This window comes from Balaenoptera borealis (genome assembly GCF_965194805.1).
Source record: "Balaenoptera borealis genome assembly, chromosome: 3".
NCBI lineage: Eukaryota > Metazoa > Chordata > Mammalia > Artiodactyla > Balaenopteridae > Balaenoptera > Balaenoptera borealis.
In genome coordinates, this window is record NC_138866.1 from 169,414,430 (window position 1) to 169,429,535 (window position 15,106).

Below are 15,106 nucleotides of genomic sequence, written 5' to 3' on the forward strand. Positions count from 1 at the left end.
CGGGCTTGCGTAGTTTGAATCTTCTACCAACAGGGGGAGCACCTGGACTTTCTTACCAGCTTTCCCAGATGTGGAACACAATGGGACGGGCTCTCAGCAATCATGTCATACATCAGAAAGTGGAGTCAGACTCTACCGTACAGAGCTCCTCACAAGATATTTTTTCTCTGAATAACTGGAGTTGCCATTAATGCAGATGAGAAAGACTGTTCAGTGAGAAAGTTTGGAGGGGAAGAATCAGAGTTTGAATTTAAGCGTATTAAGTTTCAGATGTCTCTAAGGTTTACATGGGAGGTTTTTAACTTCTATAATTTGTTCTTTCTTACAAAATTAAACTGCCTATCAACAGGGTCACTGCCTAATTTATTTTTTTTTTATTTTTATTTTTTTTTTTCACTGCCTAATTTAAACAATAGTTTTTTCTGTAAAAATGAACACAGTTTCATAAGAGCCTTAATATCAGAATCATTTAAAGGTATACACCCTACTTTCAGGTAGCTGATTTCTTTGGACAAAACAACAGGCATGGAAAATAATTTAGAAATAGGTAAATAACATTAGTTGATAGCTTCCCTTGATGTTTACCAAAAAATGTTGTTTGTTATTTTATGAATAGAATGCATTATAGCAGTGAAATTTTCTTTATTAACATAGAGGGCTTTCTGTTCAAAATTAATCTTGGGTAATATTCGGATTACTGTGTTTTTAAATTATGCAGGTATTTATGTTTTAGATATATAAAACTTAATCACTGTGACTATCTTAAAATACTAGCTATATTGATGGTGGGATATATCAGGCTCTATGTTTCCATTTAGAAACATGTCCAAATTATTTTCTTGTGTGTTTTAAAAGAATTGGATTTTAGCTTGATTCACTTGCTTTGGAGAAAAGCATCTTTAAAACCAGTAAATTTGTTTTTACTCCCCAAACAAATTGGAATTGACAGAATCAATACAAATATCAATTGTATAACATCAAATGATCTAGTAATTTCTCAGGTTCTCAACAGATCCATGAGAGATACTGCATCTAGTAGTCAACACCACCATTTTTGTCCCTCGGTGGTCTTGTGTTTGCGATAGTTGACCTATCACTGCTCTTCAAGTCAATGGATTTTTAAAAAATAATTCTGAAGACAACAGACCTGGGTCCAAATTGCATTTCTGCTCTTGAAAAATCAAGTCATTTTACATCTATAATCCTCAGTTTTCTCATCTATAAATGAGAGGGTTAATGTAAGTGATCTCCATTTCCATTAAAGCTCAAAAATGCTTTAATGTTACAATTCTGAGTCAAGCTCTGTAATTGAAACATCAAATGTATTTTGTCTTAACCTCCAATCTGCTAGCTGAACCGGGCACCTAAATAAAAATAGTTTAATCCCACACTGCAAGAAAAGAAAATGGTAGCAATTAACCCAGACAAGAAAGTTTTGTTAGAGACAGAATGCATGGTTGAAACTTATTTTCAAAGGCTTTGCAAGTGTGAAGGCCATTTAATTAGGCAATCTTGAGCGTGCAGTCCAAGAAGAGTTTAGCACACAAAATGGCTAGGAGGCTTCAGAACACCAGCCTCTTCCCCAGTGGTTTCTACATGGCCTTCCATTCCTCTCCGGCCACTTCTTCTCTCTTAGCCATCTATTTTCTAAAATGTGAGACCGATCCAGAACATAAAAGCTTTTCTATGAGATTTTATCAGCAGGAGTTTCCAATTCCCAGAACACCTTCCATTAAATCCCTGAATCACTTCCTACCTCTAATGCACACCAATCCTCAATCTTCGGACACTCTGCCTCAGGCCATGGAAGCTACCATCTAAAAATGAAGTAGAAAGTGGTATTACCGGCTCCCCTAACTGGCAGACAAGGAAGATGGGAAGGAAAAAACTTTCAGATACTATAGTGTCACAAAGCAAATGTGAAGCTGATGTCCCAAGCTGGATCTCGGAACAACTTTTCCTGCTGAAATATTGTCACCCATGGTGGTTATATTCTATTGTAATATTGGAGCAGGACAATAATAGTACCTTGACTGTGCATGTTGAACTGGTTTATCATTTCCAAAACACTTTGGCTCATTCATTTATTTAACTAATATTTACTGATTGCCTATGAAGGGCCAGGCACTGTTCTAGGCACTGGTGATATAAACTAGTCTCTCTAATTAGCTTAACTTCTCTAGTTTTTACTATTTTTCTTTCTCTTTAGATAGGGACACGAAAGCTCATCAAGTGTAAGTATGATCCAAGTCGCATAACTGATAAGTATCAGAATCAGTTCAAACTCAGTTGTTCAAAAGCATTGCTCTTTATCTTAAACTCTGTGGAAAAGTCTTTATGGTTGACATTGCTTTGTCAGGGAATTGCTCCTAAAATTCCAAACAACTGACAAATAAATAAGTGTTTTGGAGAAAAAAAATCTGTTGGAAAGTTGGATATTACTTGTATATTCATGTCCCTGCTTCTGAGGAAGTATCATATATGTTTGGCTTCTGATAAATGTTGGAGTGCAAGGATGCAGATGGAATGTACTTTCAAATACCCTGTAATATATAAACTCTTACTACCCTAAAGGTTTTGTTTCAGGATAAAAAATGGGAAGCCTCACTTTGCCTTTTATATTTTTTGAGTATAGCTTACAGGAAGTGCTGTATTTGAGGAGGATTGGGGTACTTTCCTAGATCAATAAATTGATGCTTAATTTTTTTTTTTCATTTTGAATGATGCTTGTGAGTGATCTATAGACCAGAACCTAGAGGGGATTAGGAGAGAGAGAGGTAGGGGTCAGATGCCCCAAACTCTGAAGGACACCATGTTTCTTTACACATTAAAGGGAATCTACTCTTACTACCTTTTAACCTCACTAATGTGTTAGGAGTGTCTCCTCATCCTTTGTTTGTTTTCTGTTTTTTAGGTTACTGTCCATATGGTTATCGGGAATGTCAGAACGGCAAATGTTATAAACCGGAGGAAAGCTGTAATTTTGTAGACGACTGTGGAGATTATACTGATGAAAATGACTGCGGTAGCTCCTGTACTTTTGAAAAAGGCTGGTGTGGTTGGCAAAACTCTTTGGCTGAAAACTTTGATTGGGTTTTGGGGGTTGGCTCTCCTCGAAGCCTAAGACCTCCCAGAGACCACACACTTGGAAATGAAAATGGTAGGTTATTAGGTTGTTCCAGGCACTCTAATCACATTCACAGTGAGCATCATGTTATCTTCCCTGAGAGCATCTGGAGAGACCACCGTGGTGCCAGGGCAACTAAGTTGAACGTTTAACAAGTGTATTTGTCTCCCGGGACTGCGTAACAGACTGCCACAGACTGGGTGGTGTAAACAGCAGACATTTATTGTCTCACAGTTTTGGAGGCTAGAAATCTGAAATCAAGGTGTCAGTAGGGCTAGTTCCTTTTGAGGTCCTTGAAGGAGAATCATCTGTTCCATGCCTCTCACCTAGCTTCTGGTAGCTTCAGACACTACTTGGCTTGTAGGTGGTACTCTCCTTCTGTCTTTGCATTGTCTTCCCTCTATGCCTGTCTATCTCTGTGTCTAAATTTCCCCTTTTTATTACAACAGTCTTATTGGACTAGGGCCCACCCTCATGACTTTATTTTAACTTGCTCATCAGCACAGACCCTATTTCCTAATAAGGCCACAGTCACAGGGCCTGGAATTAGGACTTTCACATCTTTTGGGGGGACACCATTTAACATATAACAGTGAGTAATTAAAATTGAATATTACTTTGATAATTGTAGATAGATGATAATATATGCTGCTCTCAGGTACCTTTCCTAAATGACACATACTTGTAATCAATAACCGTGAATTCTGCCACTCATTTGATCATTAGAGAGTCATTTAACTTTTCAGATTCTCAAACTTCTCATCTGTCCGATGGAGATAATAGAATTTGCCCTGTGTACCAAACAGGGATTGTCAAGACCAAATGAGATGATCTGTATGAAGGGGAAAGCAGTTAGAAAGCTGTAGAGGCGTGCAGTTGTAGCTGTAAGATCATCTATGTGAAGGGTGCTAGGTATGGCTCATTTTTACAGTGAGCTGAGGTCAGGTCTCAGATTCATTGGTCGAGGAGCAAAAGACATTAGGAGAATAAAGAAGGGATCCTGAATTCCTGGATGCTACAGAGTAGGAAATATTGACATTTCACAGGCCTGTGATAAAACAGAGCTCTCCAAGCCAGACCAACCATGCCAAAGAAAGGTAGGTGTAAGTTTCATTCAAACACTCAGCTATACATACATAAGATGTTTTGGATATTTGGATACACAAGCAGAAAACTCAATATCTTTCCTTGTGTGTTATATATTAAAATCCTCAGCATTTCATTTATGTACTCAACAGATGACTGAATTTTTGAAAGTATGTCATATCCCTCTGTTTGTATTTCATAGACAATCTTTGCATTGTTTTACAATAACTGGAGAGTTTGAGGAGTCCATGAAATAATTTCTATAACTCTCTTGTTGAGTCCATGGCATAAATATCCTGTCAGATCAGTTAATCTGCATACCGTGAAGTACTTTGCTAAAACAGAGACAGTTGGAAATTGTTCTGTCAGTGAGCCAGAGGCAACGCTATTAGATTTCCTTTCTCTTTCAAGCAGAAATACCTTTGGCAGTTCAGATCATAGAAATGTAATTAAAAACCCGAAGATGGAAAAGCTAACATAATCCCCTCAATGTCATTTTTGCGTTATCTGAATCCCATCTTGTTCGCAGGGCACTTCTTGTATCTGGAGGCTACTCCGGTGGGCCTTAGGGGCGAAGAAGCGCACCTCAAGAGTGGTCTGTGGCAAGAAGCCAGCGCTGCCTGTACCATGAGCTTCTGGTATTTTATATCCAGAAAAGCCACAGGGTCCATTCAGGTCCTCATTAAGGTAGGATCTTCTCCTGCAATGCCTCTGAGCTTAGTGAAGTTTCCTAGAGACAGCACATGGCCAAAAGGAGATTATCACAACTCTGCTTACCTGGCCCTGGGAAGCCTCCTCCCATCAGAGGGAGCTGCTACTTGTGGTTCAGATGCTCTGTGGAGTTTGGTAAACTGGGCGTGGGAAGCAGCTTTGAGCCCAGTGTCATGCCCTGTGGTTATGACTGAATCCCAGAGACTCCTTTTATGGTAACAGTTAGTCTGAGACACACAAGTTTAGGTATTTCTTTCCCAGTCCTTCTCAGTAAAAGAAACTAGATTATTTGTACATCTGAAAGGAGAGCAGCTATCCATTTTAACTCATATATGAACAATCATTAAGGGAATTAATATTAGACATTCTGGTTCTAAGCACACACCATGCAAAGGACAGAACCGATCAGGAGAATGATGAAGGTATGATTACATTGAACTGCTTATTAACTGTGACACAGTAATGCATTTTCTTACTGTGGGTTAATTAGATGTTTCTGTCAGGGCTTTAATTCCGTTTAACAGAGAGACAGTGTTCAGGGACCAAAATACCAAAGTATACATTAATATTAATGAGACGTGGTTCATATACCTTTACTCTTTGGCAAGTTACAACAGCAGCAAAAAGCAGATAAGTGTGTGTGTGTGTGTGTGTGTGTGTGTGTGTGTGTGTGTGCACACATGTGTGTTCATTTCAAGAATCTCGTTAGAATTCCAAGCAAGCTTACTCTAAAACCATGCTCTAGAGGCCATTGCTGTTTTATCACACATGGGCTTTGGTGAAGTGCCCTGACACTGATAGAAAATGCCTGACCAGAATACCAAAGGCCTCATGTATCTGAATAGCTAATGCTGCATAGTTCATGTTTTATCTAAAACCTGAGTTACCTTTATATGTTAGGACTCTTCTATAATAATGCAGAAAGGCCTGACTAATAAAATACGTGCAACAATACCACAGTGATTTATTCTTATATTTAAATATGAAAACTTACTGAAATGTAAGGCTTCAAATTCTTGTAAGAGTATTTTGCCAGTACTCTATTGAATGTGATACTGGATTATATGGTCTGTACTGCTCAGTAACAAAAATTCAACTGAGTAAATTTAAAGATCAAATTGCTTTATTGAACGATTCAAGAATTGGACAGCATCCCATGTAGCAAATAAATAGAAAGGAGCCCTGCCAAGTTGTGGAAAAGGAGAGGTTTTTAAAGGCAGAAAGGAGGCAGAAAAAGGAAATTACTAGCAAAAAATGCATTGCTTCAGGGAAGGTTGCCCTTCGGAGGAGGATGGAAGGGTTCTGTTGGGCAGATTACTTTCCTAGTGCTGACTGGTTATGATTACAGTCCTGAGGGAACTTGAAACTGCAGTTAGGTTAAGTGTTAAGTGTTAGTTTCCTGTCATGGGGCCTTAGCACAAGTGACTCCATTTTGAACCTCTTTTCTCTTTTTTCAACAGTACCATGTGAAGGACTTGGTGCACTGGATTTTGCTTTTATTATTTGTTTCACTCATATTTACATTTCTCCTCTCTTATAGTAATAAACTTTATATTACTATAAAATGCAAAGTTAAACTATTTTGAGATATAAGTTTTCCTATCAAGTCACGTTGAGCTCCCATGGTTCCTCCAATTGATTCCTATGGACATTTAACAGCATCTTTAGAGACCCGTTTTCCTACTGTATTAAAAAAACACATAAAAAAATATGCCTATTATTATTCAGTGACATTTATTACAAAGGAGAGAAATCTTTCGTAATATATATTGATTTTATATTCATGAATTTTAGGTCAATTGTTTCATTTTTGGTAATTAACAATACATATTTTTGATCATCATTACAAAGTACTTCTTAGGCTTCTCTGTGTGTGGAACCATGCTGGATTTTTACCTTGTTCATTCGTTGGAAATTGTCCTAGCCAGATGGCAAACACAGTAGGGGCAGGGGTGCGACCTTTTCTTTCTTTCTTTATTCCTCATCTTTTAAAATGTTCCCAATCTATACATATGTTGCCCCTGGCCCAGTTTCCTCTGCCTTTCCTCAGGAATGCCTCCTTCTGTGTTCCCCTCTTCCCTCCATACCAAGGCCAACACAATCTGGTAGATTCAGCCTTTCACAAAACATTCCTTGACCGCTTTTGCCCACCATGATTATTCCTTTTTATCTGAGTGTCCGTCACAACTCCAGAAATTCTTCCTGCTCACTGGCTGTTCATTTATATTTATTCTATTTCAATAGATACATTATAAAATATTTAAGGCAAAGCCTTGAGGCTTTAGTCCTTATGTCTCTCAGCTCTTCAGAGAAGGGACTGCTGGGTGAAGGGATTGCAGAGCCCAGTGCTGGGCTCAGGACACCCCTTGTTTGAGATAATCCTTGTGCAGGAATGGCTGTTATGCCTCATGCACAACATTAAAGTCTAATCTGGAGAATCTGAAATCTAGGTCTGAAATATATACATGCAATCAGATGCAAAAGGCATGTAACCACTGACCAAGAATTTAATGACAATCTAGTTTTAAAGGGTAGTATCGATTACAGATCACAACCAGAATAATACATACTGAGAGTTACATTTACCAACACACACTATTTCAGGTAATTCTTAGCACAACCCTCTGAGGTAAATAAAGTGAGCCCCATTTTACTAAAGAGGGTCCCATAGAAATAACCTAATCATCCTATAGCCACATAGCCAGTCAGTGACAGATGGGAGTTTGAATCCAGGTATGTTTATATCCCAAACTTATGTGTTCACCCCTCACCCTTATCCCCAGTGTTCCTCACTGATAATACTGAGTTTTCTACTCTTCATAATGAAATAGAGATTCTGTTTTACTGAGATCCATATTCATTGCACAGAATCATTTTTTAAGGGGAAAAATGAATAATGATTCTTATAATGGATATGTGTGATTCTTAAACTATCCTGTTATAAAGGAGTGAATTCAGGGAAACCCCAGCAAGGCAAAGCTACTGTTTTAGGAAACACTGAGTAAAGAACAGTACTATTTTACATATTGTTTGTATTATATTTTCCTTCTATATTTCTTGCTTTCAGTCACGTGAAGACTACTTTTCACTAAAGAGATGTAATTAAATCAAATGTAATCTATGTGTCTTAAAGTGATTGGTGAATTCTGAGAAGAGGGAAAGAGCATCTTATTGAGAAATTAACCTTAATTTTTTTCTTTCCTTGAAGTCTGCTTTAGTTATAAATGTAAAGCACACACAATAAAATGAAGTAGCTACAGTTTTTCAAGAGAAATTACTTTTTAAAATACAATAGTTTGCTTTTTTAAATGAGAACAAAGAGTCTACCAGGTAGAAGGATTATTAGCTATCCCCCACTGCTTGGGCCAAGCCACTTTGTAAGTGGGATTTAGTCCAGGGGAATTGCTTGTGACCCCTGCCATTCCACTGTGTTCATTTAATGGGTGAGTCAGTCAAAACTCAGATGGCCTAAGTAGGAAGTCCAGGGTTATAAGTAAGTGGATGAGCTAGGACTTGAACTCAGGTATTATAAAAATTAAGATGAGAATGTTACACAATCTGGTTTCTGTCTTTCTATGAGAGAAGATTGAAAGTTCATAATCTAAATTAAAATTCATGGGTCATATCTTTTTCTGAATGTAGTAATAATTCATTTTTAAAAGAGTATGTTTGTTCTTGATAACATCTATCATTTTTACCTACCATTTAACTCATTTACATTCAGTATTAAATTTTGCATTAAATTTAAATGTATTACTTTTCAAACCATCTAAGATTTAAAGCAAAATATGAAACAAATGTTCAGGGGTAGAGTAAGAGTTCCACAACATAAAAATTAACTTGTTTTTACAAATATATTTAATTTTACACATTTTTCTCGTCACTTGTTTTCTGATGGGGTTAATTAATTATGAGTAATATGTCGATTTTAATATGCTAAAAAGAATTTTTTGGGAATTTTAAAATTTACTTTTGTTTGATAAAGTGTTTTCATAGGTAAAAAGTCTATCTAGTCTCATCACGAAACAAAAGACCTTTGCATCTTTTCAACTAGCCATGTGAATAAAATGCAGGAACACCTGCTACCTGAAGGGCATTATTGTGTTTTAGAAATACTCCATCTTTGATAAACTGTTGATATTTTAATCAAGATGACTGCATGCTGTAGGGAATTTGAATCTATTTGACTGAAGGCATTCAGGACTATCCATTATGCCATCGTGATAGAAAACATAATATATTCAAGCCAGAAGTGGAGAAAAATAATGCATTTCAGGAGAGCCCTCCTGATTATAGCAACCTAGTTATGCTGCAAGAACGTAATTAAATTAGCTTATTGCTTTATCTTGCTTAGTGATTCAGAGAATTTTAGAGCTGGTGGGGTCCTTCGAAATATGTTTAAACTATTCATTTTGCAGATGAAGGAATTAAGATTATGAGGTTGTATTTCTTGTCCCAGCTCATACGGTATTTTAAGAAAAAAGTTAAGATGTAAATCCAATTTTTCTGACTTCTAATTCAGAGCTCTTACATACTTCCTGGAAATTCTATCTAAAAATCAAATTCAATATGGAAATACAGATTTTGTTCAATAGGCAGTGGAAAATGTCAGATCAACAAAGGAAAGGCCAGATTCCTTTGCCTACTTAGAAGCCTGGAAGTTCTGGTTCTGTTTTACCCTCAACCTAGCAAACAATGAGCATCAGTTGGGTTTAAGAGTCAACTGACAAAAGTGGGCATTCTCCATCCATCCTAACCCACCACTACCCTGTCCCCGGCACACACACTCACCACAGTCCTAATGTGAGAAGGTTTACAACTAATTGCTAATACTAATGTGCCTAAGAGTATGTCAGACAGATTTTTATATTTAGGCATCTTTTGATCTCTTCAGCCTACTGAATAACTGATGCTATTTTAGTCACATTGTTGAGATTTTATTCATTATTTCAGAGTAAAGGATGTAGAGAATATGTGTAGAGAGGATACATGGAAGCTGGATAGAGAAAATCGATTTTTCAAAGACTGTCATGTGCATTGGGGGCTGTAAATCCATTAAACTAAACTTTAGTACCAGAACTTTATTTGCTTTTCTGGAATTGTTTCAGCACGTTAACAATTCAATCTGCGTAGTTTGGGCGCTACTATATTAGTGACCTTGACCAAATCAAGGGAGAAAAGTTGATCTTTGCATTTCAAGCTATAGCCTTGCAAGAGATCAACACACCCAGAGTTTTATTAATTAGTTGCCACAAGATCACAATGCCATGATTTATGTAAAATAAGTGTTCCTTAGAGAACATGATAATATGTATTCCAGGTTTATTTTTGACTAAGTGAGATTTTTCTAAACTTCTCAATTCTTCCTTTACCTCCTAGTGCTGCCCACTAGGACTCACAGGCAGCCAGTGGAGTCCCTTCTATTAAGATTTCTATTAAGATGCTTACAACTTAGTTAAATTGATCCCAGAGTTTTACTTTTCAAGAGACTCATATGGTCAGCTCTAAAGATTGTTCTCACTACTATTACTGCTGTTTCACTTCCCTTTCTGTTCCCACTACTGCTCTTGTGACAAGCCTCTAGTTATTGACTGATTTCTTTTTTCTTTTTATTAATTGAAGTATAGTTGATTTAGTGTTATATAAGTTTCAGGTGTACAACAGAGTGATTCAATATTTTTATAGGATATACTCCATTAAAAGCTATTATAAAATATTGGTTATTTTCACTATGCTGTACATTTCATCCATGTATCTCATTTATTTTATGCCTGGTACTTTTTACCTCTTAATCCTTTCTTCTATCTTGCCCCTCTCCCCACCCCTCTCCCCACTGGTAACCACCAGTTTGTTCTCTGTATCTATGAGTCTGTTTCTGTTTTGTTATATTCATTCATTTGTTTTATTTTTCAGATTCCACATATAAGTGAAAACATACAGTATTTGGCTTTCTCTAACTTATTTCACGTAACATAATATTCTCTAGGTCCGTCCATGTTGTTGCAAATGGCAAAATTTCATTTGTGTGTATATGTGTATATACATATATATATATACACACACCACATCTTGTTTATCCATTCATCTGTCGATTGACACTTAGGTTACTTCCATATCGTGGCCAATTTCTTTTTTCTATACAATGTGCTAAGTCTTTTTTTACACATAGTAATTCACTTAATCTTCAGAGTAAATCTGTAAGGTAGATATTTTGTCCTAATTTAACAGACCATGAAATTGAGACCCAGGTCACATAAATAATAAGTGGTATCATCAGGATTAAAGCCAATTCTAATTCCAAAATCCATGCTCTAAACCACTGCATTCAACTTCTGCTGTTAGATTTTAAAACATTCTCATTTCCAGGAAGCAAATATATTACTGTTCATCAAAGTTTTCCAGTGGCTCTGAGATCATACAAATTAGAGATTTCCATCTCTGCATATTAATAAATCCACTGGCCTGTCCCCACACATGTTAGAGAGGGGAGGGGATTACTTTGTGTTTAGCAGCTTCTGTAGTTTCATTTGTTTGTTTTTTAACAGCTTGTCAACATCTAGTAATAATAACCGTATTTATCTAAATCACTCTACCTCATATCTAAATAATTCAAAAATTTCAAAATCATGTTTAATAGTTACATTTTAATGTTGGTGAAGAAAGAATGAATTGGAAGCAATGTAATTTGATTTTTATAAGAACAAAACTAGCTAGATGAAAGCTCTTAATTTTTATTCAAACACGAAATCTTTAAAACTGTTGCAAACATCTATTCTTTCAGAATCTTCCCCTCTCTCTCTCTCTCTTTCTCTCTGCTTTCTAGTATGATCAAACTTGATAACTATTTTTCCCTCTTTGAAGACTGAGACCTCTAAAGTAAAAGCAGAAATCTTCAAGATCAGGGGTTCTTAATCAATAGTCTGTGTATGTGTTTGTGTGTGTTACAGACTTCTTTGGCAGTCTGATGAACTTCTGAATTACTTCTCGGCATACTGTTATAAATGCATAAAATACTAGAATTACAAAGAAACAAGTTAAATTAATACTAATTATTAAAATATTTTTTAAAATCCAAAATTGTGACTTAGTAAACTTGTGTTAAATGACAAAATCTAGCAGGGGATGAAATAATTGCTACTATTTCAAAGGGTGATAAACATAAGTGATATTTTTGAGATAATCACGGCACTTTAAAGTGATATTAAAATATTTGTTATTATTATTGGTGAGAAAGTCACAGGTACAATTAATACTTATGATTTGTTGCCTGTATTCACAATTGAAGAAAATACCAAATTTTAGTTGAAGTTAGTAAAAATAAAGATGTATTTCCCTCATCCATGTTCCAACCCTCTTGAAAACCAATATTCTGTATATAAGGGGTCTTGAGAATTTTTTATTTTGTAAGGGTATCTACCTTATATGTTCAGTGTTTACATTTATAATCAACATACCTTATCTGAGTAGGAACTTTCTGCATGGAAAAGCAACTCCAGTTCCCAATAATTGAAACATAAAAGCATTGAAACATAAACATAAAATGAAGATAACATTCAATCTGAACCAAGTTCAGAGCAGGGTAGTTTTAAATGGGCTTAGGTGCTGCCACAGCAAAGAGCTGTTTCAGCCTCTGGTTATCAGGCTCACAGCCAGGTAGAGTCAGCAACTTCCAAACTGACTGCTGATGGATTAAAATATTGCGAGATTTGTCACCCAGGTTCAGGAGTGTCTTTTCAAATGTCGTAAGTAGTCACGCTATTGACTTTCTGTGTAATATAAGATCTGGGAGAAGAAAGGGAAGAAAAACAATATTGTAACTTACCTCATTTTTAAATTTAACTTTAAAGTTTAAATTAATTTTAAGGTATAATTGGCCCGTAGCTTCACTTGCTTACTCCTTATCTGCTGACAGAAACTTCATAGGTGCGATTGTTGTATATGGACTGCCCTATGAGGAATCCTGAGGGCAGGTTAGTTTCCTTTCACCTTTTGCTTACTTCCCGATAGTATTTGCATCTTAACCAATTTACCATGGCAAAACATTCCTTTTCATTTTATTTCATTTGGGGGAGTGGAGGCAGTGCATGAAAAATTAAAATAGTCTTCAGCACCTGATAGTAACTCTTTCTGGAACTCATAAGTTCTCGTCAATTAATTTTTAACGCCTGCTCAGTTAATTTTCTTTGGAGTTTGCAACACACGTTTCTACTAAAATTGGTTAGAATTGCTTATCTGTGGGCTGACTGCTGTAACTGAATCACACGCCTGACTCAGAGGCTGCTACAAGGTTGGTGATATGTTTTACCAATTATAGATCACAGAATTGGAGTAGAGAAAAACCCTATGATTCACCCTTGTGTGTACTATCAAAATGAACGTGAAAATCCTAATAATGTTGGCAATCTTATCTCTATAAGAGGTGAATAGGTAGCACATTCCTATCTGTAATCTCTGGTGAATTTTAGTTACAACAAATGTTTAAAACCTATTTTTAACAATGAAGAAATATTTAATTTACTTTTTCCAGATTGGTGCATCTCTCCACATCTTCTAAAGAAGTCAGGAATTTTTTCTAATAATCTGTAAATTGTGTCAACAAAGCAGTGTAGCAAATTCTGCTGTGATCCTCCCTCTGTGGATCCCATTATGGGAGAGATGTAAATAAAGAAAAGCTGGGCAGTTTGGATGTACTGTGTACTAACTTAGACTGTTTACTGCTAACTAACAATATTCCTGGTTTAGGACTACAACTTTTCTTTGCAAGCTCAATCCCAACTCTTTTCACCCCTTGCTTCCATTCATGCATTTAAATCAATCTTCCGTGAACTTCTACTGAATATACATGCCTTGCGCTCATGGAGCTTGTGAGTTTAGAGTGGACTTAACTGTTGGCAAAAAGCAGCAGTGTGGTACTCAGTCTATCAGAAACAGTCGGAGCTCTCCCACCAAAACTGAATGTTCTTTGATATTTAATTACCCTCTTTTGAAGTTGTCCTCTTTCTGAGAAGATGAGTTATGACTTGCTGTGCCATATTCCTGGAACAGGAAGCTCTCTGAGGTCCACAGGGTGGGTCCTAAATGAGTGGCATGTGTTCCCATACCACTGAGTCTACGTCTCATGACCCCACCACACTGCATCCTGACTGTCTACGTGTAGAGCTCTATTGTCTGATGGCTAGGGAGCTTTCATGGTACAGAGACTGTATCTGCCTTGTTTACTGTCTTATCTGTAGCATGTAGCATAGGGCCTCGTGTATAACATATAATAGGTGTTTGAAATGAATGAGTGAACGTACAGGATTTCCATATATAATTAAATGCCAACTATAGAGAACAAACCATCCAATATTCTAGGAATTCAAAAGCTATTAAAATATTTGTGGAATGAAAGTGTTTAGAGGAAATAAGAGAAATTTGAACTGGATCTTGAAAGGTAAGAAGAATTTGGATAAATAGAGGAAAGAAGGGAGAATATTTCAAATGAAAGAATGCATAAAGGTAGAGAAGTCTAAGATGTATTCAGTGGATCCTGAATTTACCAATTATCAGGTAGTGATTAAAGATATAATATTAATGATAATAATAAAGTAAGCATTTATTTGACCCTTTAAAGTTTACAGCATACATTTGTTTATCTGGTACTATGAATTTATTTTTGTTATTTAATACAGTATTGCTTACTATTACTGTTTTTGTAATTTTCAGTCATTTCTGACTTTTTATTATCTTTAGCTTTAACTTTATAACCATATTTATTGAGTAACTTGTAATACATTTATATTAAATAATGTTCCAAATTAAAAATGCAGATTAGCAATTTGTATAAACACTAGTCATAGCGTTAATCAAATTTAAAATAATCCCAAACTGCTTTTTGAACAGCAGAAGAAAATCAATTGAAAAATCAAATTCTTAAAGATTATTTTTAATGAACTTAACTTTAACTTCTGCTTGAATGAGAAAACACATTTCAGCTTAGCTGCTAGATATTCATTCAAGCGTTGTTGACATTATTTTCTTTTCAGCACTTGACATGATGGGTTGAATAGCTTTTGTAGATTTAAATAAAAAATATATAAATTCTTCATTTAGTTCTTATAGCCCAAGTTATATACAAAATCACTTAGGCTTAAACATAAACAGCATTGACAAAACAGTCAATGGCAGCCAATAGGCCCACAG

The 15,106-nt window shown here is 36.0% G+C and overlaps 1 protein-coding gene across 1 annotated transcript in view; it reads left to right on the forward strand.

Moving 5' to 3' along the window:
- The window catches only part of MALRD1 (MAM and LDL receptor class A domain containing 1), a 638,500-nt gene that overhangs the window by 363,275 nt on the left and 260,119 nt on the right, over positions 1-15,106 (forward strand). The window contains exons 28-29 of the mRNA XM_082385765.1: positions 2,915-3,160; positions 4,743-4,900. Of these exons, the coding sequence (XP_082241891.1) occupies positions 2,915-3,160; positions 4,743-4,900 (404 nt within the window). The remainder of the gene's footprint in view (positions 1-2,914; positions 3,161-4,742; positions 4,901-15,106) is intronic.